Source organism: Melanostigma gelatinosum (assembly GCF_949748355.1).
Source record: "Melanostigma gelatinosum genome assembly, chromosome: 8".
In the NCBI taxonomy this organism is placed as follows: domain Eukaryota; kingdom Metazoa; phylum Chordata; class Actinopteri; order Perciformes; family Zoarcidae; genus Melanostigma; species Melanostigma gelatinosum.
The window spans coordinates 8,093,036-8,120,870 of NC_136641.1; the positions used below are offsets into that span (position 1 = coordinate 8,093,036).

The following is a 27,835-nucleotide window of genomic DNA, read 5'->3' on the forward strand; positions in this document are numbered from 1 at the left end:
ATCAAAACTGAAAGTCAAGCTTCAAAAGCAATCCATTATTTTAAGTAAGTTCTTGAAGAATACCCTAGGAGAAAATAAACGAACACTGAAAATGATATGCCCTATGTTTGGAATGGATCAAACATCTCAAGAAAATGTGTTACAACAGGAAATGGTGATAGAGGGTGAACATACGATTTAATTCCGAGTCGTATTAATTGTGACACATTGAAACACTGTGTGCCCCAATAAGGAGTTTATTTTGAAACATGTATCCGGAAGTTCTATGTTTTTACTCGGGCTAGTATCGCTTTAGCAAATACTCAGGACTCCAAACTGCTAGCCGAAGGATGCTAGTATTTTTCCTTCTCACAACATTGAGTCGATAATGAGATGTTTCTCATATTATTAATGCAAATATATCACCCGTGTTCTAAGTAAACCTTTGGGTGTGACTACTTGCCCTCCAACCGCCTTGTTGTGAAGAAACGGAAGCCGTATAAAATAGCGAAATATACCGGCTGTGCCAGAAAACTGTAGCTTGCTGGTAGCAGTTAGCTTCGAGAGTACAGCAAGTGAGGCGGCTGGCTAGTCAACCATTACTGTAGAAGCGGCTTCAGACCGCCGGCTGTCGAGCTACCTGTGTCAGTCAGTTGCCATAATAGGTAAGATGCCTTAAGTTTGCTACGTACTATTTCTTTATTATAGAGTGGCTCAGAACTCTATTTATTTTGAAGATGGCAACCTGTTCCGCTCCTTGTCAACGTTAAAATACAACAAGGCAGCTAAAGTTAGTTCTGCCTATCTTTTAAAGTTAGCAGGTTAGCTCGTGATATCTCTGTAACGTTAACTAATGCTACTTCTCTCTGTACTTTTATGTCAAGATACGAGCACTGTTCACAATGCTGTGCCTTTTTCATCCCGTTTGACAAGATTAAGAGATAAAGCACCGCTATAGCATTCATTTACAGAAATGTAATTTAAATTGTATCCGAAGAGCTTTTAGTTGTGTTTAAAACTGTAAATATGGCTGACATTTTGCTCCCGAAATAATGACACCGATCTAGTATATTAAAGCTGATTGGTTCTCGGGTGGATCAGTCAAGCCTTCCTGAACGCTGATTGGATGTGCCCTTTGTGTCGTTATTCGGCTGTGGTTGAATCTAGCACTGATAGTAGCTAGTTGCCAACAGTGAGATAAAGTCGAGAGTCATTTTTCTTTTCTGGCCGTGTGTCTATTGACAGTGAAGAGTGACCCTCATTTTGTGTCAGTTAGCTGTCAATACTTTGGTGTACGCATTTACCTAATTACACTGAGTAAATTATAGTTTTGCGAGTTGAGGTGTGTGAAGGAATGTTAACACTACAGGTGATATTTACTATAGTCCTGCCAAATAACACTGCATTTAAATGCAACGCACAGATAGGGATGCTTTGACTGAGCATTTTAAGCCTATTCAGACCTTAATGTCATTGCATTGTTACAGCAAAAGCATTAGATTTAGCTTAGTCTTGTAAATCTATAATGATCCCAAGAAGAAGTGAGGATTGTCCAGTACATCTAGCTAGATAAGAATAGGAGATTAATACACAATCAAGATAACAGATGCAAACGATAACAACAAAATACTACAGCAAGAGTGGAATTATAGCATAACATTTCACTGTAGCACCACCAAATTTGTATATTTATTATTATTTACAGTCTACAACACCATTTTCTCATATTTTATTTCCTATTATACCAACAGGAGGTAAAGTGTGACTGGTGGCTTATGAGGAAGCCACGTCGAAAAGGCCAGGTGGCCGCAGGAGATGGAACTGATGTCAGGAAGTCCAATGGGACAGTTGGCGGGCGTGGGACGGTTGGGGGGCGTGGGTGGGCCCGGCAGCGATCCCCATCCCCTTACAGTCTCAAAGCATCTCCAACCAGAGAAACCCTGTCTTACTCCCAGGCCCAGAAGGTGGTAGAGGTGGAACTGGATGGTAGGCTTCATCGCATTTCTATTCTGGAACCCTTGGAGGTTATTACTGAAGATGAGATGATGGCTCAGGACATTATTGAGTGTAACAGCAACAAGGAGAACAGTGAGCAGTCATCACCTCCCACCAGCAGTGCCCAAACAGTCCGCAAACCCATCACGCCCCGGGGACGCAGGAAAGACTCCAAATGCCCTCCTGTCAAGTCGCCACCATCTTCCAAAGACCGCTGCCTCAATTCTCATCCCCCATCCCCTGAAAAGTTTAACGAATCACACCATCAGCACATGACCCTCCCTGAACCTAAGTTTCATGTGTTAGAAACCTTCACGCCAGTCGAAGCACCTCCTCTGCCCGCGGGATATTACCGTTACATTGAGCGGTTAGCTGAGGAGCAGGAAGCTGAGGCAGAATATGACATGGACGATGAAGACACCGCCTGGCTGGAGATGGTCAATGCTGGCCGGACGTCAGAGGGTTACTCAGCTGTCACACCAGACAACTTTGAGTTGCTGGTAGACCGGCTGGAGGAGGAGGCGTACCGGGAAGCCCGCAGCCGGGCACCCTCTCAAAGTGCTATTGACGACGATGCCTTCTGCTGCGTGTGCCTGGATGATGAGTGCCTCAACAGCAATGTCATCCTTTTCTGTGACTCCTGCAACCTGGCTGTCCACCAGGAGTGTTATGGTGTACCATACATCCCTGAGGGCCAATGGCTGTGCCGCTGCTGCCTTCAGTCCCCTCAGAAACCTGTTGACTGTGTTCTATGTCCGAACCGTGGAGGCGCTTTCAAACAAACGAGTGACGGCCTCTGGGCACATGTCGTGTGTGCCATCTGGATCCCTGAGGTCTGCTTTGCCAACACAGTGTTTCTGGAACCAGTGGAAGGGGTCAGTAACATCCCCCCGGCACGCTGGAAACTGACTTGCTACCTGTGCAAGCAGAAGGGACGTGGCGCATCAATTCAGTGCCACAAGGCCAACTGTTACACTGCGTTTCACGTCACATGTGCTCAGCGTGCAGGTCTGTTTATGAAGATTGATCCTGTGCGAGAGACAAACGTTAATGGGACTACATTCTCTGTGAAAAAGACAGCATTCTGTGAGGTCCATTCACCACCAGGACAAGAGGCCGTCTCAGATGAGGAGAGTGACGGGAGAGTGGTGGGCAGCAGAGGGAGGGCCAGCAGAGGACGGAGTGCCTACACAGAGGGCCCTATAACACAGAAAAAAGGCAGGAAGTCTGAAGATGGTGCCAAGCTGGGTAAAAAGAAAGGGAAGAGGGGCTCAGAGTCAACAGAACACACGGCTTCACCGCAAGTAATAGTGGCTCAGATACCCACAAGCAGGTTAGATTTTGTTTTGTCTTGAATGTCATGAAATCCTGTGCATCTGTTGTTGAACCAAATAATTTTTGACCAATTTAAGTAAGTGTATAGTTACAAGTAACCGTTTTCTCGTGGAAATGTCTGGACCAATGTTAGTTATGTTGACACTAAGACCAACCTGCATCTGTCGCTGTTGTACAGGCTGAATATCATCTGTAAAGGAATCGTCTTTCAGAGAAAGAAACCGTTCATGCATAGGCTGCATAATTACTGGTTACTGAAGCGGCAGTCAAGGAGCGGTGTGCCGCTGGTCCGGCGTCTGCTCTCTAGCATCCAAACCCAAAGGATTACTGAACAGATCCTGGTAGGAAACCTTTCTATGGTCTTGGCTCTCTGTGACTATTTTTGTTCTCTGATAACATTTTTTGTGATGTTATTTAGCCATTGTCCTCCCACACAATTTCTAAAATGAATTGATTGCCTTTAGATACATCCGATAAAGTGTTAATACAATACCTCTCAAAAATATGTGGTGTTCTTTGTAGCCTGAGGTGGATGAGAAGGTTTCTGCTGCAAGAGAAGCTCTGAGATATTGGCAGAAGCTGAGGCATGATCTTGAGAAAGCCAGGCTGTTGGTGGAGCTCATCCGCAAGAGAGAGAAACTCAAACGAGAACAGGTAATGTACACGGGAGGAATCTCACATGCTCAAAAAGGTGGCGACTTACTGTGTTTCGTTTTCATGCTTTTAACTTCATCCTTTACCCTTTTGATATTATGAAGGGTACAGAATACTGTGATTATATTCATTGTCGTTAATTTAACAGTTGACAATTAATAGATTTAATGTTTGCAGTTCTACAGAATGCAGTATTTCAAATCTGAACTTTTGAGGATCCAAAGGACATAAATTATGGGTATTTCAAATTGTAAGGTGTTCACCAATGTAGTCTGAAGATCTGAGATGTTTGAATGGTCACACTTTTCTCTTCCCTTTAGCCTCTTGGAAGTCTGCAAAAACTTTCCTTTGACATTTGTATGGCTGCAACTTCCACGTATGGTGACATCACATGCATATCCTCTGACAACTGCAGGTCAAAGTTCACCAGGAAGCTCTGGAGATGCAGTTGACCCCGATGTTGGTGCTGCTCCGCTCCACTCTGGACCAATTACAGGAGAAGGACACAGCCCAGATCTTTACAGAGCCAGTCATCATCAAGGAGGTGAGACACTCACTGTTCCAACCCCGGTTGCCAGAGACCAGATGTACGCAAACTGGTTCTATGGAGTTAAGCTGGAGGGCCTGTTGGTGCCGGAAGTGTTTTTTCCCCATTTTCCAATTTATTTGAATGATACGCTCAGTATTACTTGAGTCAAACTTGGGAATCTCCCATTAAATGTAAAGACCCTATAGGTAGATGTTGTTATCGCCAGTTATTATTTATTTCACTGTATTTTCCGAGAAATCTGGTTTTGTCCGACTGCTCTAAATACTAAAATACCCATGAGCCTCAGCTGTTATTGCTGTGGAGAAGAAGCCAGTCAGAGGCTCAAATCAGGGGTGTAGCAAAATTCAGAACACATCATTGCAATTATGAAGAAAACATGAAATATGTTTCCCCAACAGCATAATCTTTAGGTCCTGCCTGCTGTTATACTTTTTACTTTTTTAATCAAAAAAACAGATCTTTTCTTATATAGCTTGTAATCCTTTGTATTGATAATTTAACTGATAGAGGTTCATGCCCATCAAAGCTGGCAAAGTCTCTGTGGGGAGAAATTAATTGGACTTCTACTTGCTGAACCAGAGCAACCAAAACAGCACCTCTATGTATAATTTATAATCTGTCCAGTTTTTTTACACTTTTACTAATTTGTATTTTATTTGCCTATATGTGTCCCGTCTCCTCATGAACTTTTAGAGTTATGTTTTCTTGTCCTCAGGTCCCAGACTACCTGGAGTTCATCAGCCAGCCCATGGACTTCTCCACGATGCGCGCTAAGCTGGAGAGTCATGCCTACCGCTCCGTGGCTGACCTGGACACCGACTTCAACCTGATGGTGTCCAACTGCCTCCTCTACAACAGCAAGGACACAGTCTTCCACCGGTTAGCGCTGCGCCTTAGAGACTTGGGGGGAGCCGTGCTGCGCCATGCACAGCGCCAAGCCACCAACACCGGCCTGGACCTGAACACTGGCATGCATCTCTCCGAGTCGCCGCAGAAACGAGACTTTTACAGCTGCACCTGGGAGGACGGTAAGTCACCCTGTGGTACTCGACAGGAAATGTGAACACGCGCACAGCTGTTTTACTCTAGATAGGGATCTGTGTGTATCCCTCCTATATGATTGAGAAGCATGGTAAATGATCCAGTACAATCAAGAAACTTTTTGTCAATATTTTGTTATGATTCTATTTCAACGATAATACATTAATGCACTGCAACTCAAAGGTGGTTCAATGGGACTGAAATAGATATGTGCTATTCTTTGCTTGTTGAACATGAATTAAAGTGAGTTATGATTGCCTGAATAGAAATGATTACTATTTCAGCTCTTTTTGTTTGAAAGGAATCACCATTTGTATATCAATTACTCCTCACCCTGTTACTGTGATTTTGTGAAGGAAACTTAGTTTTTCCTGCCTCCACGGTGAACAGAGAATAAAAAAAAATAATTGAAGCATTCATTAAACAACAGCAAAACTATATCAAAACATCCGTTTACAAATGCTCTCACAGCTCTTGCTAATGCAAGTCTCATTTATCACATGCATCTTCGCTAAAGCCTTGTAAATCATTTGGGATTTGTCCGGACTCGCACGGACAAAGTGTTTGTTGTGAGTGTTTATGCTCATTTTAAATACTGTCGTAAAGTTTTTGCAAAGCTGCATTTGGGAAGTAGTGAGAATATTACTGGATAAATAAGACTTTGATTATTCTGCTCGAGTCGTGTGAGAGTTTGTAAATGGATGTTTTGATATAGTTTTGCTGTTAAACAGCCCCATTTATTTCAATTCATCAGAACTTTTTTTTACGTTTTTTGATTATTCGTTCACTATGTAGGCATTGGAGAAAAATAGTTTTCTTCAAGAACATGACTGGTCATTTTGTGGGTAAAGTTTTCCTTTACGTGCTAAATGAGAACCAAATGCCCCCTCTCCAAAAATGTTTTTTTCACTGAAACCGACTGAGAATATGTATAATAATAATACGAAATGTTCTTCATGTAAATAGCATAAACGTCAGTGACAATGCTTGACAGCAGAATAGTGTGGTCACCAGTAAACAGGGTGGTTGTTGCCTTATTTAGCATAGGTTGAGATTTCAGGCTGTTCTGACATTTACTTCTGGGAAGTGATGGATTTGAATAAGGTATGAGATTTGCCAAGTGTGCAGGAGAGGGATGGCTTATATATATTTAACTGGGTCATCATTTTTGAGAACTAACTGTTGAAAACAAAATTCAGTTTTGTTTTGTTCTCATCAATGTAGGTGTTTCTCTGACTCTTGTATCTACTATTGCAGGAGTATTCAATTCAAATTCACCGAGGTCAATTTAGAAAGAATTTCCTCAAGCAAAGGTCCGGAACATCACAATAATTTCTCACTTGCGCTATGATTTAGTCCAATATATTGAAGTAGCCAACAGTTGTATTAATGTCTGTATGTAGTCTACAACTGAATAATATCTCAACAATATTTATTGTCAGTTTTCAAATTGAACTGGATGAAATATAATACATACATACTCTAATAATAAATAAATGATCTTCTCTCATTTCAAGTAAAATAAGGAATGGATTAAAAAACTGAAAGCTTTTTTAAAAATGTGCATCTTAAAATAAAGAAGTTAATTTAAGAAGAATTAACTGAACTGACTTGACCTGCAGCTTTAAATTCTGTTCATTCAGGTGAGAAGTCTTGTCACCCAAAAAAGCCACAATATTATATTTTCCCCATCTTCTAAAAAGAGAAATTGTATTTGAGATGAATACAAAGGGAAGCATTAACAGATACAAGACCGTCTGTCACCTCACAGCAAGAGGGACCGGGGTTCGATCGCGGGTGGTCCTTCTGTGTGGAGTTTGCACGTTCTCCCCGTTGCAGCGTGGGTTCCCTCCGGGTTCTCTGGCTTCCTCCCACAGTCCAAAGACATGCAGCTCAGGTTATTTGGAGACTCGAAATTGCCCGTAGGTGTGAATGTGAGCGTGAATGTTTGTCTGTCTCTATACGTGCCCTGCGATGAACTGGCGACCTGTCCAGGGTGTACCCTGCCTTCGCCCAATGTCAGCTGGGATCGGCTCCAGCGCCCCTGAACAGGATAAGCCGTTTGGATAATGAATGAATGAAGTCCGTCTATTCATGGTTAAAGACTCTGGTCTCGCTATCCACATTCCTCTTTTTAGAGAACGTCACGTGAAATAACTTCTCTGTCCTCACGTAACACTCATTTTATGACCACACGGTCTCTCGTCCGTCTCTCCCGTGTGTGTGTGTGTGATTCTCACCCGAGTCGGAAAGTTGATCAGAATACACATATTTGATTGGCTGAGTAGCATCACGTGAGAATATTTATAACGCATGTAATTGGTCGGTGTGTTTCCTGGACCGCTGAACAAGTACCGTAAAAGCTGCACCGGTTACTATTGAAGCGCTCCGTCAAAATAAAATCGTTTTTTTGGTCCAGGGTCCGGATACAACGTTGTCTGGGTCCGGATCCGGACCGCGGCCCGCCTATTAGTGACCCCTGTACTATTGTGTTGCTAGTTTAACACCATGTAGATGTAACTCTGTTGCTGTCTGTGGACAGTGTACATGACAAACTGAAGTGATGAAAGTAAAGCTCTGGCAGTTGTGAGTTGGTTCATGATCAATTCATTTGACTGGCCTTTGTGGAAAAAATCAACAGCACTAGGTTCTGCTCCTTTTTTTTGAGCATTTACTCTTGGGCTGTTGCTCGTCAGCTAATCTGTTCAATTAAAAAATATCAGCATTAAACTCATGTTTGTTGTACTTTCGTGGAACATGCATGTCAGCGTCGCCACTAGCCTAACCCCTTCTTGTTGTGTCCAGTTGACAGTGTGCTGGATCCAGACAACCGGCTTCATATGACTGTGGAGGAACAGCTGAAGGAGCTGTTGGAGAAGATGGACTTTGTCTCCTCCATGCGATGCAGCGGCGCCCGGACTCGACGGATCCGCCTGCTTCGTCGCGAGATCAACAACATCCGCTACAGGCAGGGCCAACACCACCGCTTCAGCCTTCACAATGGACATCTGAAGGAAGACGACGAGGAGGAGGAGGAGGAGGATGACGACGACAAAGATGCCAAGGCAGACAACGGACTGTCGTCTTCGGACAAAGGTGGGTGATGAAAAGCGCTGACATTTCAACAGTATGAAATTGCCAATGCATAAACCTTTTAAAAGCCTCTATTTTCTATGAGACCAGTTATGAACATGAGCTAACGGAACATTGTCCTCAGGTAATTGAGCCAGGGTCCCCCCCACGCACCAACCCCAACCACCCCACTGTCTCCAGTCTAGTAAGTAGGGGCCCACAGAGTCTCGTTAGCCATGGCTGCCTCACAACTCCTCTCTCCCAGTGCACTCTGTCTGCACCTCTTCTGTACATCACTCTCATGGACTCACCACTCTCCATTGGCCACGTACAGTCATGCCATGTCATCCCACTTCTGACTCCAGGCTAGTCCAGTCAAGTAGTCTCTTGCTACCGTAGAGGTGCGCAGCACAATACCTGCGATTTGTGTCAGTTGAGTCTTAAAATGCTGCCATGTTATCATGTTGCTGGTGTACAGTTGTGAGAGGAAAGTTATTTATTCACTGGTCTAGATAAGGTCCTCCATATCTGTAGAATACCTCAACTCCCTTTGAGCAGGTTAAACTAACCCATTCTGAAGTGACACCATATTCCAGTGTGACTACTACACCACCACATCACACGACATACTAAATGTACATCCGTTTGAAATGCACGCTGAGTGAAATTGAAGTGAATTTTTCTCCTCTTCCAGATGACCTTAAATCCACTTCGCCCCCGACGCTGGAACCGACCGGGCCGGCCCCTCCTCCACGACGCGGGGACGCACCTCTGGAACCTCCCACCCTGCGGCCAATCACAGGGGAGCGCCAGTCCCCCAGCTGGCCCTGCAAATGCCTAAAGATGGACGGTGACCTCTCGGACCTCGCCACAGCGAACACGACTTGCACTAAACCACAGGAGCGGCAGGTGCCCCCCATTTTGCACAGCGAAGGACCGGCGGTGGCCAACGGCCTGCCGGAGCTCAGCACTCCTCCGCGGCCCACCACCGGAGTCGGACGACGAACCTCTGTATTATTCAAAAAGGCAAAAAATGGAGCTAAGCTGTTCAGAGAGAGAGACAATCCTTTGCTGAATGGAAAGGAGCAGCAGGACCACAATTCAAGCAACGCCCCGACAGCGGCCAACTCCACAGCCAGTACCCCATCCTCAACACCTGTGTCCACTCCATCGAAGACCCCACAGAAAAGCCCCGGACCCCCCACCCTCAATGAACAATGTACCCCCAGTCGGTACATGTGCTCAGATAGTGAGCTGGAGAAGACACCAAATCATACACTGCAAAGTGGTGAGAGGCTTTATGTAGTTACTTGCATCAGTTTAGGATCCTCTACCCAGAGCTACTTAGAACTGACTACCTGTGGCACTGAAGACCTTCATTCGGATGTGTCCACATAGGGAATAGTTAGAATGCGCTGTACTTGTCATCCCTCTCCTTCAAGAGATGAAAGAGCAGTCTTCAATTTGTCTTTATTCATTTTCTTCTGAGATTGTTCTTAGATTTCTCTCACTTTCTTTCAGGACTGACCAACGGCTTCAACAAGCACAAAGACGGCGGGTCCGACTCAGAGTACATCCCTTGTCCAGTCCTGCACAAAGAAATGTAAGACGTGGTGCATCCGTTGTCAGTGGTTCTTTGATTGTGGTAATGATAGTTCATTGACACTGATATTGTCTTTCAGTAGCTCGCCACCCAAACGAAGCCTCGGGAAACCAGCTCTTTCCAAAGTTCCCTTTCTGGAGATAGTCAATGGAGACTCTGATTATACTGGTATGCTTTTTTTCTTATGTTTGTTTTGTTAAAAATGTCTAAGTTCACATGAATTTAAATAGCATTTCTTCTTATTCATAAAATCATTTCCCCGTCTGCTGCTGTTTTGTAGGCAACGGCAGCCTAAGGACTGAGGCTGGGAAGGAGCTGGAGTCCCTAGATCTGGTGTGGGCCAAGTGTCGGGGATATCCCTCCTATCCTGCTCTGGTAGTCCCTTATTCTTCTAAATGTTAATGCAGCACGATCTAATAAATACGGAGTTTCCTAAGACCAGCTGTGTGAGAGTGCGGTGCTAGAATCAGACCTAAATTTCCAGCGAGACTTGACTGTGTGTTGGTTTCAGATCATCGACCCAGAGATGCCCGAGGAGGGCATGCTGCACAACGGGGTGCCCATCCCTGTCCCACCCAAAGAGGTCCTCTGTCTGGGGGAGCAGAGGCAGGAGGAGACCAATGAGAGGCTCTACCTGGTGCTCTTCTTTGACAACAAGCGGACATGGTGAGGGTCAAACGGACACGCTCAAATGTGCCTTATATCCACCATGAGGTCAGACTGCATTTCAGCTGGGTGAAATGTCCAGTCAAGGAGGATCAGAATGATCAGAATTAAATAAAATGAGCGTAGTTTTATATGTTGTAGTTGGTGCAAACAGGTCTAAAGCAGTGAAAGTGGTCATCTGTGTTTTTGGTACTGCAGGCAGTGGCTCCCACGGGACAAAGTGACAGCCCTGGGTGTCGACGAGACAGCGGACAAGCTGCGCATAATGGAGGGTCGCACGTCCAGCATCCGCAAGTCTGTCCAGGTGGCGTACGACCGCGCCATGATCCACCAGAGCCGAGTCAGCCACAGCCACGGCTTTGTCGCCTCCAACTACCTGTAGAGGGCAGCGGTGAGCCCTGTGTGCGCCCACAGTCGGCCACTATGCATTTCTGTTTGGTTCCCAAAGCATCGGGTGGTCCTACTGCGAGTTGTTAATTTGTATTCACGCTGTGGTCTAAAGAGAGGCTCCTGCACCGCACAGAGTCCTGGAGTGTAGTTCGCTACCAAACCACTAGTGTCTGAAACACAGAGCGGTGCTGTTTGTTTGCCTTCGTGTCGTCGTGGAGCTCTGGATGTGAATGAAGTTACCTTGAGGTCCCACGGTGCTGCGTCGGTAAGCATTAAATCCCTGTTCAGGGGTGTATCGGGGTATCTGCGTCCGCCACCTGGATGTGTTGAAGCTGTGTGTCTGGATCAAATGTAAAAGAATTCCCCTCCGTTTCGTTTAATGCTACTGCCAAGGAATCAAATTGTCAGAAAAGAGATTTGACATATTTATATGAAACGCAGAAGACGAATGAATGGATCACTGCCATCTTTTATACAATAGCTTTTTACAGTTTAATCTTTTACAAAGACACTTGTATATTATAAAGGCACACTTTGTGTACATATGTATGTTTTATTATCAATTTTTTATTTAATGTTGCCGTTTTTAAAATGCGTATTTCAATCAACCCACAAGGGGCAAAGCAAAGCTGTGTGTGTCTGTGGAGATGAAATGATTCCTGACTTGCTGCAGTGTACTTAGCTTGTCTTTGATGTAATTTCAGTGTGTGTGTGTGTGTGTGTGTGTGTGTGTGTGTGTGTGTGTGTGTGTGTGTGTGTGTGTGTGTGTGTGTGTGTGTGTGTGTGTGTGTGTGTGTGTGTGTGTGTGTGTGTGTGTGTGTGTGTATACATTCAGAGCATATAGCACAATGAGCCAATTGTTCTTTATATTTGAATTCTCTTTTTGATACAGAGAGAAATAATTTATTTATGGGATACAGAACTATAGAAATACAGTTATATTGGTTAAAGTTGAGAATTAAATCTTATTTAAAACAAATGGAGTGAAGTTTAAAAACACATGCGGCCAACATTTTAACAGATAATTTCACATTTGGTTTGGTGGTGATTTTACTCGAGACCAGCCGCCATCATTCACTGTTGACTCCCAGAATATTTTATTTATTGTCGAGAGCCCCATTTTATCAAATGGAAAAATACACCTTTATAAGCTTGTAATACCAGCATATTTTACCTGCTCACCAAATATTTTGTCAAAACAAGTATTTCCACATTTTGGGAAATCAGTGCTCTATTAAAAGACTTTTGGGATACTTAACTGCAGTTATGTTTTTTTTCTTTTTACAACCAAAGCCATTGTTCAGTATTGTTTAATCACGATCACTTGGAAGATGTCGCAGGTTTCAGTTGGAAAATTCTCTTTTTCTGCTGATGAACTCCAGCTAGCACCCAGTCTGCATTTTATTTACAACGTTCAGCATGGTGAAGAGTACTGTTGGCTGTTTACAACAGTCATAGAAACGAGCTAAAAATATCTTTTGTCCAAACAAACTGCAGCAATCCACAAACACATTTCAGTCTCATCACAAGCTAAAATCCAATAATGGCTGCAGAACTGAAGTTAACTGAGAAAATGGTGGAAGACTGGTGTGTGGGACCAAACAATTCAACAGTCTGATCTAAATCAGATAAAAACTACTTATTTACATGCAAACATACAGTATACGTGCTGCATGAGTGAAGTTGTCAGACTGCAGAGCTATTTTAAGTAAAGTCAGACCCTTTGACACGAACTAAGTGAATCAGGTGTCATTTGACTTAAAACGTGCTGCAGAGCTCCAGGTGGGTTTATACTGATCATTTACAGTTGCATAGAGGTTTTGCATGTCTTTTCTTGACAGCTGATTGGCTTATTCTAGACAAAGCATACAGATTCCATAACTCGCCCAAATCATTTACAGAAGACACCCTTTAAAAAAATCTAAACGATGTGATTCATTAACATGACATACAACAGGAAAATACAAAATCCTCGTTTGAAAGTCAGCAAGACGAGCAGTCCCAACACCAGAGGCCTCCATCTTCGACTGCTGGCACAAAGCATTCCAGTCCCATGCCCAGTGCACCTTGTTCAGCACAAACCTGCAGAGCTGCAAGGACAACACACGCAAGAGAACACATGCAGCAGTAACGTATACTATGACTTTTTTCCGACACACTTTACTTTGACTGACGTATTTCTTTTTTAAATACTATACTATGAATTTCACAACATTTTCCACGCCCCACCATTTTTTAATGACTTTTTTTGACATGCTGTACTATGACTTTTTAGATGTGGTATATAATGATTTTCTGCATACTTTACGACGGTGTTTTCAATATACTATTACTTTTTAGGACATACTATGCTATTTCTTTTTAAACACGCACCTCATTGAACCTCTGCACTTTACCCTGACACTTTTTTTAATGTACTATGATATTTGTATGCATTATTTTATGACTTAACAACTTCTTCAAAATACTATACTATGACATCATGACTTTTTTGAAATACTGTGACTTTTAAAGACATGCTATAATATTACTTTATTTTTACTTTTTCGACATGCTATACTATGCCTTTTTCTGACATGACTTTCATACTATATGTCAAAAAAGGTATTTTTTATGTTTCCACAACTACAGGCATGTTACCCAAGAACAATAAAGTAAAGATAAAGCTAAAAATGCTGTGATTAATCATAGCGAGAACATAATTATTCTCAATTATAATCTACAATGTTGTCTCTCTCTCTTCCTCCCCCCCAAAATACAGATTTGTTGTATTACAACAAGTATTGCAGAGACGGGTTGTGTAAGGTTTACAACTCATAGCTGTACTGAATGTTAAAACTGAAAAATAATAGAAAATATACTGGATACGAATATTGTTGGCAAACTAAACTACTGGATCCCTACGATCGTGGACACAGAAGAGCCTGAAAAAGGCCTTCAGTCGTCTGCCGATCGAGGAGGAGCACCTGCTGAGGGGAGCGGGCTGTGAGTTGGACGATAACCGTGCAGGTAAGACAACTTTTAGATTTATTTTAGCATTTTTCTGTTTGATACATCCCCTTAAATCCTTAAAAGTGTTCTCAGTTTAGAAACCAGTGGAAATCTTTTTGTAGCCATTGCCTGACTTATACTTTTCAATAATATTTTCTCTGAGTTGCTTGGAGTGTTGTTTTGTCTTCATGTTGCAATTGTAGCAGGAATACTGATGAACCAGAGACTGGACCTCCCAGACAGCTGTTTTTATACTACAATCACATGACACACATCAACTGCACTCAGGTCATCTCCATTTCACTACTTGTGACACTGCTGGCATCAACTTGCTGGACCTCTGTTGAATTAGGTCAGTCACGTTAAAGGGGGTGACTATTTATGCAAACACTTATTTTACATTATATATTTTTAATTAATTCACAGTTTGTAAAAATCTGTTTTCACTTTGACATGAAAGAAGCTTTTTTTTGCAAATTCTTGTCAACAAAAGCCAAATTATACTGACCGTGATTTCATGTATAAAAGCAACAAAAGGGGAAAACATCCAAGGGGGGGGGTGAATACTTTTAATAGGCATTGTAGGTCTGAATCACTCAAACCGGTCTAAAGCAGTTATCTTCAACCTCTATCTTTAGTACTCGAGGCAGCGGCTTCCACATGACAAGGTGACACCCTTGAGTGCAAAAGACTCAGCGGACGAGCTGCGCACAATGGGAGGTCGCATCAGGCCGCCAGTCCAGCATCCGCAAGTCTGTCCAGGTGAGTCCACCGTCCACTTTATTGGGTACACCTTGCTAGTACCGGGTTGGACCCCTTTTGCCTTAATTCTTCGTAGCATAGATTCAACAAGGTGTTGCAAACATTACTCAGAGATTATGGTCCATATTGAGCTGATAGCATCATGCAGTTGCTGCAGATTTGTCGGCTGCCTTTCTGTCATCTCGACCCACGCTGCCCATTCTCCTCTGACCTCTGACATCAATGAGGCATTTTCATCCACACAACTGCCGCTCACTGGATATCTTCTCTTCTTCAGGCCATTCTCTGTAAACCCTAGAGACGGTTGTGCGTGAAAATCCCTGTAGATCAGCAGTTTTTGAAATACTCAGACCAGCCCCCACCAACAACCATGCCACGTTCAAAATCACTTCAATCCCCTTTCTTCCCCATTCTGATGCTCGGGTTGAACTTCAGCCAGTCCTCTTCACCACGTCTAGATGCATTGAGTTGCTGCCATGTAGATTGGCTGATTAGCTATTTGTGTTAACAAGCAAATTGAACATGTGTGCCTAATACAGTAGCCGGTACAGCACAATGAGCTAATTGTTCTTTATATTTGTATTCTTTGATCTCTTTTTGGACTGTAGAAATATCGTTATTTTGGATGAAGTTGAGTATTAAATCATATTTAAAACAAATGAAGTGAGGGTTTAATAAACATTTAGTTTTGTTTGGACTCCACACAAGACCAAACTGCCATCATTCACTGTTGAATATCCAATTTATTGTCGAGAGCTCCAATTTTATCAAATGAGAAAAATATACCTTATGCTTGTACCTGTATGTATTTAAGAAGTATTTAGTCTCAATAGAATTTCCACATTTTGAACATTAAAAACATTTTGGGAAACTGCAGTTTTATGTTGTTTTTTTAAATCAAAGGTAATATCAATTTTCATTCTAGTATTAATTTGTTCACTTGAAAAATATTTAAATGCTTTACATCAAGTATTCAGACCATCGGCTTAAAACAGCTAACCGGTGTGGTGAAAGTGACGTCCACCTTTTACACTGATGAACTCCAGCTAGCACACAGGCTGCGTTTCATTTTTATTTTTAACAATATTCGGCATAGTGAAAAGTATTGTAAATGTTAGCTGTGTACAACAGTTATTTAAAAAAAGGCTGATCAAATATATTTTGTCCAAACAAATTACAGCAATCCACAAACACATTTCAGTCCCATCATAAGCTAAAGTTCAATAATGACCGCAGTACTGAATGAACTGAAGTTAACATGGTGGAAGACTGGTGTGTGTGAGACCAAAGAATCCAACGCTTCTCAGCTCGTACCGGATCATCTCGTCCTTCAATTCAAACATGAAACTCCCCCGACGTGATAGTGGTAGTTTTCACCATTGGTGGTGTGTCCTCTTGTGTCAGTGTCCGGGCTGCTGTCTTGTCAGGAGGAGGTAGTTGTGACGAAGCGTTCGGAGCTCTGTCAGTCTACCCAGCAGGCGACCAAACCTCTGCGGTCCCCCTCGCGCAGCTCCAGCCTGGGCCCCGCACACCCTGGACAGCAGGTCCAGGATCAGTTCCTGCATTTTCTCAACGCAGCTGGCTGCCTGCAGGGACGCACGGTCTGTAGAACAGGGACGCAGAGAGAGAGCCTGGATCTGTCTGTTTGTGTTTGTATCCAAACATTGAAAATTACTGTTTGATGCAGGTGTCAGACGATGAAAACCCCTGCTACAGAGCAGGTAAGTTACAGAGCCATTCTTAGCCTTGATCAAGTGGGACCCTTTGACACAGACTATAAGTGAATCCTTCAGAGGCGTCATTTTACCATTAAACCCTGCTGAAGAGCTCCAGATGGGTTTATATACTGATTATTTACAGAGGAATGGAGCATTTCTGTGTCTTCAATTGAAAGCTGTTTTCTTATTTCTAACCAAGCGTACAGGTTCCTGGTGTCTGACCTGAGCAGAGCAGAGCTGTCGCAGTGAGCAGGGTGTATTCTGCCTCCGTCACCTGCAGCGTTGCCATGCTGTGGAAGAAGTTGAGCACCGGCCCAAAGAGATCCTCGCTGCCTCCTGTTCACACCAGCAAATAGGAAATTGTTCATTTTTTTTTTTAGGAATACCGTGAATTGCTTTTTTTCCCACAGCCTGTGAAACGTTTGATATTTTGGGAGTGACTGTGTCTCTGGATTCACCTGAATTGACCAGCGGCCTACTGTGGATGTTTTCCTTTGACTCTACGTTTCTCAACCAGTTATGTGTTGACATACTGAAAACCTGCAGGGCTGATACGAGAGAAAAACAAAGTATGACTCAAACTAAATATCAAACTCAACTAGAATGCGAGTACGACCATTGAAAGTGTGTGTGTCGGTTTATTCACCTGGACTGGGGCTTGTTGGGTCGTGGGAGAACTGCTGTGCTGAGAGCAGGAACATGACCTCCAGCGAAGAGGCGGACAAGAGAGAGCTCTGGTCAGAAAAATCCAGGAGGTCAAAGCCTGTGAGGGGAACATTGTTATTTGTTTGGATATATGTTATCTTTATTTGATTTTTCATGATGTTCTTTGAGTGACAGCTAGGTTATGTCACAGAATTTGATGAAGTTCTATTTTGTATTTACTCCCTGGTATGCCTCATCATCACTCGCTAGACACAATGGTGTGACGATGGACGGCGGTACGTACATCTATATCATATTGTAGTTCTGCGTCCTTTATTCTACTCGACTATTCATCTTGTAGTTTTTTTGTTGTAATCATTATGCCATTTGTCTTTGGAAACCAATTACAACATGTCCCAAGGGAAGTATGCCAACAAGTGTGTCGTTGAAGTCTTTATGTATAAGTGGTATTATCATGTATCACATATGGGACAAACCATTTGAATCCCCCTCTCTTTGATCTCATTCACAAGTTCCCATCAGTCTTACCTGGCACTGTCCTGGCAAACTGTAGCAGTCGTTGCAGTTGGGGTGACGCAACATCAGACATGCCTTCCCCTTCATCTATACACGACCACTCAAGCAACTGAGCAGACATACACAGGAAACCATGAGGGCAATGTAAAGATGGAACTGTTTTTTGGAAAAAAGAGCCGATGTTTCCACACTGTGACCTACCCTGCAGTGGTTGCTGTCCTGTGCTTTGTACAGTTGATGGGCCTCCACCATCCTGTCCACCATGTACTTCTGTTCTCGGGTTAAACTGGCAGACAAAGCCTGAGGTAGATGGAAGTTAACATCTGGTTAAACCAGTACAAGGATGATGATGTAACTTCCTCATGTAACAACTACGAGATAGAAAGTACCCGATGATGTTTTTATGACAACTATACGATGACTTTTTACATTTTTTGTGACACAATATATAATAGTTCAATGACATCATTTGTACTATGACTGACATTTTTGTTTGACAAACTATGACTTTTCATGACTTTTTCATCACATTCTATGGCATATACTACGACATCATTTTACGTTATTACTATACTATGACATTTGGTATGACATATTCTGCTAGGACTTTTCAGTGACATGTTTTATGACATTTTTGTAACATATTATACAATGACATTCGTGTTTGGCATAAAATAATGGCAAAGGTCAAGGTGGCCGCACATGACCGGGCAGTTTTGGATAAGAGCAGTTTACACGGGGCTTTTTATTAGTTGTTTGGCCGCGAACAACGAAGATGTCTCTTTCCAAACCGAAAAAGGAAAGTGGATGATGAACACAGACAATTTCAAGAAGGATGGACATTGCAGTATTCTTTGTGGAGTTTAATAGAAATGCTACTTTGCCTGATAAGAATTCTGTTTTAAAGGAATACAATCTCAAGCGTCGTTACTCAACGAAACACGGAGAACAGTCCAAAGCCTTTTGTGCCTTTTTGAAAGCACGTATCTGTGTGAGAAACTTGTCTCGACTCTGAACTTTAACAAATGCAAGTTCAGGTCCAGGATTAGTTATGCCCATCTTGAAGCTGTACTCAGGGTTTCAACTTTGACCTCCATCAGGGCAAAAAAGCCCTGCCTGCTGTCTGGCAGGAAATAGAATAAAGTACAAATGTATTCAGGGATTGCATCTGTTGGTTCAGTGCAATGTTTCAATAAGAAATTTAGAATAATGTAAGGAAAACCTATAATATAAAAAATATAAAAGCTGCTGTTTGTATGTTTTTGTTAAGTCTGATGGAAATATGCTAGAAATGGAAATAAAAAAGCTCATTTTCAAAAATATTGCACTTTCTTGTAGTACTTTCTTGTAGTACTTGCAAGTTAAAGTGGCCCTCCTATGACATGGCAATACCAGCAGTGGCCCCGAGCCAGATTGAGCTTGAGACCCCTGCTGTAATGTGTAGGATTTCGCTTCTATCTTCATATTTTTAACCTGTTTTCACTGCTGGGTCAGCTTGACATCCTTTAGACAGATACTGTGGAGTAGACCCTTCCACCTGCTTCTCTCCGAAATCACTTTTTTGTTTTTCAAAATATTAGACAATAATCCTTCAGGGAGTGCAGTTAGTGATAGAGTGGACTCCATGGTGGTTCTGACTGCTTGACCGAGCGGGCTTAGTGAAGGGTCAATTGGCACTACATACAAAGTACAGGTGGCACAAGAGGAAAAGTCAAGATATCGGCAAAGTTAGTAGGATTCATCCTCTGGGGACCATGAATGTCATCAACATGTAATGGCAATCCACGAAACAGCTGTTGAGATATTTCAGTCTAGGCCAGAATGGCTCAATCTACAGACCAACAGCGCTATCGCAATGCCACTGGCACGGCTAACAAACCGCCATTGATCGGCCCTGCTTTCTATTACCTGCCCCGGTAGCCTGCTGGTAGAGATGACCCTCTTGCTGTATGGGTTCTCCTCTTCCTTATGTCCTCTGACTTTACAACCTTTCCTCAGTCGTTTGGACTGGCACTGCACCTCTGTCAGAAGGCCTGAAAAACAATGATGCATTAGATCAGTGAAATGCACATTGTTTAAGTCGGTATTGAATACTCCATTGGATACTTTTAAGTGAAATCACAGTAGAGGTCACGTACACTCGGCCAGCATTCCCACAGCACGGCACTTCCTCAGCCGACAATCTTGGCACTTCCTCCTCATGTACATGTCCATCTCGCAGCCACCGCCACTCTTACAGTGATACACCGCCTTTTTAGTCACACTACGCCTAAAGAAACCTACAAGTAGAGAAGCAGAAAGAAGGACCAGGTGAGGCTGAAATATATCCTCTCTAGATTAGCTTGTACATACAGCGATGGAGAAAATCATTGGAAAGGGAGAAATACCTTTGCATCCCTCACAGGTAAGAGCGTTGTAGTGATACCCTGACGCTTTATCTCCACACACCACACACAGCTCTTCCTGACCCCTGCTCTTTGCACCCGACACCACCCGTGTCCTCCGCCCCAGGGGCAGTCCTACCACTCCGAGCCCCTGAGCCTGGACCCCGCAGTGGGGCTCAAGGCTGGGATCACAGGGGGCCTCCAGGCAATGAGGGCTGTAGTGGTACGAAGGATGGCAGGGCTGCGAAGAGGAGGAGGATGAGGATGGAGAGGAGGTGGAGGAGGGTGGAGAGCCATAGAGGGAGAAGGGCAGGTTGGCGGGGCTGTACTGTTGTTGGCTGCAAGGGAGCAGCTGAAGGTCAGGGTCCTGTAGGGGGTAGCCCAGAGGGTCAGCCAGCATGTCTGGAATAGAAAAGGGTGGAAGTCCAGGGGAAAAAATGTATAATAATTGTTTTGGGGGTCAGAGATGTAAGTTTAAAAACAAATGAGTGAACTGTGTTTTCCTTGACAATAGATCCAGAAGGAAAAGGATTGGAGCAAGAGTATTAAGGCATTTATTTATTTTATTGATGTGACGCATGACAACTGAATTTGAACTTCTTAGAAAACTGTTCACTTCTTGGAACTTCCTTTCCACTTCCTGGCAAACAGTGCATCCTCACTGGTGCTGACTTTCTGCCCATTCTATCAAATCAAACTGCCTTTTTTCTGCCTGTAACTGACATCCAATTTGTTTAGGATATGGCTGATATTCTATATGTTTTATCACTGTCAACAAACCTCATAGAGAGACACGTACCACCAAGTACTGTCTGTGTGGCTTAAGCCTGACATATCGTACTCCTCTGTTCTCCATTGTTGTCCAAAACTAGAAGCACATCAATGTGTCACACTGTTGCACCGGGTGACACTGTCCTTCATTACGTTGAACATGGGCACTGTCAATCTCACATATTCACCCTGCTGCCCAAAATACTGGAGCACCAAACGTGTATTCATCCACAGTTAAAAATAGTCCCCAACAAATGCCCTATTTACTCCTGTTTGAGTAACATTGTCTAAAAACTACAGTGACCAGCAGTTTTCGAAAAAGACTGAGCTTTTTGAAAATATAAAACAGTTTATTTGTGACTGGCTGACAATGAGATAAATAGAGTAAATTGACTAGAATGTATCCTTTAAGGATGAATGTGTTAACATGTACATTAGTATCCTGGTTTTGAGTCTTATCTTGGGTTGTGATTTTTTACATGAGAAACCTGGCTGTTGATTTCCCTGTTGACATGGCATCCACACACACACACACACACACTCACATGCACACGCACACACATCTGCACAACAGATAAAAAAAGGACAATTTCTTGAACAAGTGCAAGAACAGAAACACGAATGACCATTATAGGAACACTATTAGGCTGTTGCAAAGTCAAAGAGCGTCATAGGAATGTGGTCTTACGTGACTCGTGTGACTGCTTTTATGGTTCTTGGGGGACATAATAAAAAGATGAGCTTGAGGCCTTGTGAATTTGCTGAAACAGGATGCAGCTGAGAGCTCCCAGTGCCATCAAGGATGTTTCTGGATGCCTCATTCAGTCTGTAATGGCCGTGTTGTGACGGGCTGAGACGTCTCTGAGCGTGTATCGGCAGCTTGTGTTTTGCAAGTCCCGTCTCCTTTGAGAAAACATGTGTGACCACTGGCAGCCTCTGAAATAACAGCTGGACCAGCACGACTGGGACTGCTGTGGGATCTTTTATGCGCTGATGAAACGTAGAGCCCACCCAGCTGTCAGGAGTCTCGGGACTGCTGGAGATGGAAATTTAAAGGGCAAAACACGTTGCATGAAGATGGGGGCTAAAAACAATCGGATTATATGGAAAATGTGTCTTCGTTAGTTAGTTGAGAGGATCAGTGCCACATGGTAAATATAAGAAAGTGGTATCAATCTTCTTATCCTGAAGTCACAGCATTCTCACAAAATACACTTCTCATGTCACCTGCTCATCACCTCATCACCTTTAATGAACTGGAACATTTCTCCCTCTCACTTTCTCCAAGACTTGTTCTACCTCCGTGTTGAGGACACAGCCGGCCCTGCACTCTCTGATCCATCCAAGTCCAAAGGGAATGGTACGGTCTGCTACTTTTAATACTTTGCCACTGCGACTATTTATCAGTCATCAGTCTTCAACCTTTTGGACCCCAGACATTTCCCGGAGGTTTTCATGACAAATGACAAAGTAGATGTCGAAAACTGGTGTATTAAGTTGATTGAGTAAATATCAGAATCATCACTTATTAACCCGTCCTCACTCCATCCTTTTGTCCTCTTTCGTTCTCTCTCCAGATGTTTCCTGTCTTCACCAGACTGTGGCGGCGATGGGGGGGGGGGGGGGCTTTCTCTGCATGTGACAGCGCTGTGTGTTTGTAAACCATTTGAACACTGTCTAAACACTCCTCAGCCTCCCTTCCATCCCCCGCACTAGGGAGCCAAACAACCCCAGCAACATAGCTGTGCCTCCACCGTCCTCCTCTCCCTGCTCCTGAGGGCAGGAGGGGAGACAACAGGGGGAATTTGTTGATGATACACGTCAGTATAAATAGATCCTCCGATGCACACTCAGCCTCCCTGCGTGCTGTGAATGCATCGAGCCGGCTGAAACTCCTCAAGAACTATTTTTCTCACGTCCGCGAGTTCTCAGAGGCGGTGAATAAACGCTCATTTCATTCATCAACTGTGAAAGTTCAGTCACATCCTTGTTTTATAACAATATAATGCATGAGTTATCCACTTACTCAAAGGCGCACAATACGGAATTCAGAGCATATCTATTGCCTGCTCACGGCCCTCAACAAAAGAGTGGCTAGCAGCTAACATGCTCACAGCACAAACAGTGCAAAGAACAGTATGAGTGCTGACTGAGCCAGCAGGGTTGGGCTGCACGGTGGGGTGGTGGCCCCTCTATAGGGTTTGATACCCGGGCTGGCCGGGCCTTCTGTGTGGAAGCGTGGGTTCTCCGGCTTCCTCCCACAGTCCAAAGAACTGCAGCTAAGGTAAACGGATGACTCTAAATTGCCCGTAGGTGTGTGTCTGTCTCTATGTGTCAGACCTGGCGACCTGTCCAGGATGTACCCTGCCTTCGCCCAGCTGTGATCGGCTCCAGCCCCCCGCGGCCCTGAACAGGATGAGCGCTTAAAGATAACAATGGAATAGTGCTACTCTTCCCTGACGACACCGTGGGCCTTGACATTGTTTTCAGTTGTAACCGACATATGAGTGCAGTGCAAAGCAGTGCAAAGAGTGCAGTTAGCCAGCTCGCGGGGCGCAACAGAGAGAATCACATGCACTGAAATGCACCGGCGGCCATGTAAACAAAGCAGAAAGTCGGATTGCAACACACAGAGAGGAAGAGTGACTTCAGTCGCTGCTCAGGTGGACATTACTACGTTATTAGTTGTTTGCTGCTATATTAATGCACTGAATTTCAAATTTAGCACCTTTAAAGGAAGCATACATAACTTTTGTTAAACACCAGTGATGAATATGGGATGTTGTTAAATGTATTATACAATGAAAAGGGTCACAAATAGTGCATAAATAAACTTGAGTAGACTTTATTTGGTGTGACAGCAGTCTAGAGGGCCTGTCCTCCAGAGCTCCCTTACATTTTGGTGTCACTTCAGAGGGTCAATTCACCCATATTACAGAAAACAAACATGCTTTCTTTCTGAACACTGATAGGATCTATATTGTCAAAGCTGAAGGCACCACAAAGGAAATGCATTTATTATATATTTATATATAAATATATCGTTTTCTTTATTCCATCAATTGTATTGGGATGGAGTCTGAAATCTTAGAAGTGAATATCTAAAACGTGAAGAAATTCAACCGAAACCATCTGCAGTCAGTGAGACAATTTGTTTTCCTAATTTGGGTGAAGAAACTCTTTACAACAGTGGAAATAAACCAGGAACCAATAACGCTAAACCACCTCATTTGAATACATTTACCATTGACTGATAACACTGGAAATACTTTGCAACTAAAATATCTCCACACATTCAAATCACATAAGACACTGACACGCGTGTCTGAATAGCGAGTCTTTCCTCTTCCTGGTTTAAATGTATTGGTATCAATTTTCAACAGTCTAACTAAGACATCATTCATTCTATCTTCAGTGTTTTATCTATTATCATAAGAAAAGATATAAAGAAAGGAAAGTCAGAAGAGACGTGTCAGTGTGGACTCACCGTAATACTGGAGCTGCTCCGTTGAGCAGTAACCATCCGAGGCAGAGAAGAACCCCCCTGCCGAAAAGCTCATCTCCAACTCAGTCCACTCTCTCATCTGGACAGAAAATCCTCTCTCCAGCTAGTAATACGGGATCTATCTTCACACACACACACACACACACTTGCAAAGACATAAACACACACACAGACAATTACTCAGAGGATTCACAAAGATATGAAGGATCTGGGAAGTGCGGAGACATTCCTCTATCCCCAGGTCTCTTAGCTGTAGAGGCTGATATCCCAGCCTATTTTTAAAAAACAGAGGACGAGTGCAGCTGGCTCTTGGTCTGTGGTGGATGATGTGCTGGAGGAGGTCTTAATCGTCCCCGGGGGATAGACGAAAGGGAAAGTGGGGACACCCAGGAAGGACAGGGATGTGACTGGGGTCCAAACAGCTGGACCTGGCCGGGGACTCCACAGATCGACGGCAGGGAGGGATGGATGGAGGGAAAGATGGAGACTTTATCCCACAGAGTGAAGGACACCCAACACCCATTGAGTGTACCGTATGTGTACAGATTGTAAAGCCCTCTGAGGCAAATTTGGGATTTTGGGCTTTACTAAATAAATTCAATTGAATTGAAATTAGAAAATTGAATGTGTGTGTGTGTGTGTGTGTGTGTGTGTGTGGGGGGGGGGGGGGTGTGTGTGTGTGTGTGTGTGTTGAGGTTTGGCCTGAATGGATGTATCCCAGAGTGCAACAGCTGGGCTCACAAAAATTAATGTTTTTCCCTCAGTTTAATCTGATGAGTCGAATAAAGTAATTACCATCATTAAATCAATTGTTACAACTTTTTTCGTGGACGAAATACTACTTGTGAAGCTTGCTGCACTGAATGTGTGTTTGTCTGTCTGTCCGTCCGTCCATGTTTGTCCTCCAAGCCTTTGGGAGTGTGTTTACTTTGCTTTTGTTTACCGCTGTTCTGTTTGTGCTGCAGTTAATATTGGACAGCAGTTAGATTTAAAGGGGCTCTGGGACCTCCTCCTCCCCCACAGACAGTTAACCAGGCCGGGGCAGAGCAAAATGAGACGAGGCCTGAACCGCCCAGTGGAGACAGAGGAGTGACCTCAACACTGGCCTGTAAATCTCTGAGCATGGCCGTTTGACATGCAGCATGCTTACTGAGGATTAACGCCGTCCTCCCACCCGCACACCATCCCTCTCACTGGCTCATTATGGGAACCAGGACTGATTGGTGGATAGCAGAGGGTTTGTCAGTCATGCTCACTGGAGCGATCGCCATCGATCTCAGTGGCAAATGACACAGGAATTTGGGCGCCAGCTACACAGTGACTTTCCTTTGAAGATTGTGTCCAAAGGGTAAATCTGTACACATGTGACCACAGTCCACGATGACAAACAGTTTTGAGATAAATTGTACTCAAGGGAAAACCACAAACTAATAGAGCACAAATGAATATCATAGACCTACAATAACAGTCCAACTGCCAGAAAGAGTTGCATTCAACACCACAAGCCTTTAAATGGTGAAAACATGAGACTAATAACTACGTTGATAGTATTACTTTGAAGGTTTTATGGTTCGATAAAGGTCACGGAGAACAGCGTCATAGAAGCATTGAAATATACTTCATTGATATGATATTGTCATTCTGTTTCTCCATATTGTAATTCTACAATACAATATTTCTGTCTTGTCTATATACTGTATACGGCAGTGATTTGAGCTGAATGTTAACCTCGGCTTGATAGCCAAACATGCTAACAATGAAAATATTAACACGCTTTAGTTGAGCAGGTATATATAATCTTCTCCATCTTTGATGCTAACATTCTCTAATTAGCACTAAATAGTACAGCTGAGGCTGATGAGTTTTGCCTGGATTATTGGGCAATTTAATTATCTGACCTGTTGAGGATACTATAGAGGGAAAGTCAGCGGACCACCAAAGTTCTTACAACTCATCCCAGTTTCATGGCAATCTATCCATTAGTTGTTGAGATATTTGACTTAAACCCACAAACGTCAACCTCGCGGTGGGGCGAGAAGAAAAGTCAGGGGATCACGAAAGTCAGTCGGATTTATCCACTGGGAACCTTGAACGTTTCTACTAAATGTCATGCCAAGTAGTTGTTGATAAACTCACTTTATTCTAATTCAAGCCAACTTGTTTGATCTTCACTCAGGCATCATTTCCTCGACATTACTACAATAATCTAGAGAGACGCATGACTCCATTGCAAACGAAGAGGTGGTCTGTTGTGTTTTCCTCCATTAACATCAGTGTGTCATGGCAAAACAAGCATCAGCCATTCCTCCAACTGTCTCTGACCTCTGAGGCAGCAGCAGTGCTCAGAGTGACACTGAACGATGGGGACAACACCGGAGAGCGTGCAAATGTCGCCATGGATCTTCAGGAGGTGTCACACTGTTGGACACATTGTTGGACACGGGCCTGACGACGAGGGCTCGCCCCATGGGAGACGAGAATCACGAAAGAAGAGGGAGAGTGTGGATGGGGGGGGGGGGGACTTTGGATAGTTCTGGCGTGTTCCCTGAATTAGGTTGTGTTCTGTGAACCAACTAACTGTACCAAAATGATGAGATGAACGCCAGAGAAACAAGAGCAAGGTCTATAGCATTTCAATGTAAACTTAAACAAAGCAAACAGAAAATGGCAAAGAAGTCAACTTTTCCTCAAACTAAGTGATGGCATGTGCATGTGCAAACCTCCTGAACTCATTAGTCCTGAATCACTCACAGTAAAAGCCCTGAGATAAATTCGGCACATCGTAAATCCTGTTCAGGACGTCTCCTCCAAGCCGCCAGCTCCTCTTTATCGGAGAGCTGCTGGCTGGTAGCTGCAGCTCGATAATGGTTGGGACTGTTTACTGATCCTCGCAGGAAACTGACACTTACATTAAAGTGGCCTTGGGTTCGTGAGTAAAGTTCACAGCTTATGTTTGAGCATATGTGAGTGAGTGTGGTTGGGGGTTTACTTCGCTATCAAGGGAAGGAATGTTAAATGTAAAATATCAGTTGTCACAAGTAAAATGATTTGTTTGAAACCATTTCCTATGATCTGTTGAGGTCACTACGTTTTCTATGTTTCAGCATGCTGGATATATAAAATAAATACATAAAATTCCTTCATAAAAATACGACCCCACTGGATCCTAATGCAGCATGTAGAAACTGGCCATCATTAATTAACACCTGGGCCTTTGATCAGCTGGTGTGAATCACA

At 43.5% G+C, this 27,835-nt stretch overlaps 2 protein-coding genes across 4 annotated transcripts; one reads left to right on the forward strand and one right to left on the reverse strand.

Annotated features, from left to right (window-relative positions):
- The first annotated feature begins 410 nt into the window (after positions 1 to 410).
- Positions 411 to 12,526, forward strand: brpf3b (bromodomain and PHD finger containing, 3b). 3 transcript variants are annotated; one of them, XR_013772159.1, is made up of 14 exons: positions 411 to 644; positions 1,731 to 3,307; positions 3,488 to 3,650; positions 3,832 to 3,963; positions 4,379 to 4,507; positions 5,229 to 5,541; positions 8,360 to 8,650; positions 9,321 to 9,914; positions 10,148 to 10,229; positions 10,309 to 10,397; positions 10,510 to 10,604; positions 10,741 to 10,895; positions 11,094 to 12,052; positions 12,121 to 12,526. XR_013772159.1 is itself a non-coding variant. In XM_079272989.1 (13 exons), exons 2-13 carry the CDS (start codon positions 1,755 to 1,757, stop codon positions 11,275 to 11,277), a joined length of 3,780 nt encoding a protein of 1,259 aa, XP_079129115.1. In that variant the 5' UTR covers positions 411 to 644; positions 1,731 to 1,754; the 3' UTR covers positions 11,278 to 12,526. The 3 variants fall into 3 exon arrangements, 2 of the variants coding, with proteins under 2 accessions (XP_079129115.1, XP_079129116.1); XM_079272989.1 differs by having other exon boundaries at positions 11,094 to 12,526; XM_079272990.1 differs by having other exon boundaries at positions 10,312 to 10,397; positions 11,094 to 12,526.
- Positions 12,527 to 16,438: 3,912 nt separating this feature from the next.
- Positions 16,439 to 24,677, reverse strand: nr1h5 (nuclear receptor subfamily 1, group H, member 5; the record flags this gene model as incomplete). The annotated part of the gene is made up of 10 exons (XM_079273045.1): positions 16,439 to 16,641; positions 16,979 to 17,092; positions 17,215 to 17,304; positions 17,403 to 17,519; positions 17,951 to 18,047; positions 18,140 to 18,238; positions 19,847 to 19,971; positions 20,077 to 20,217; positions 20,326 to 20,724; positions 24,581 to 24,677. The coding sequence occupies 10 exons, from the start codon at positions 24,675 to 24,677 to the stop codon at positions 16,439 to 16,441; spliced, it is 1,482 nt and encodes a 493-aa protein (XP_079129171.1).
- Positions 24,678 to 27,835: the final 3,158 nt, after the last annotated feature.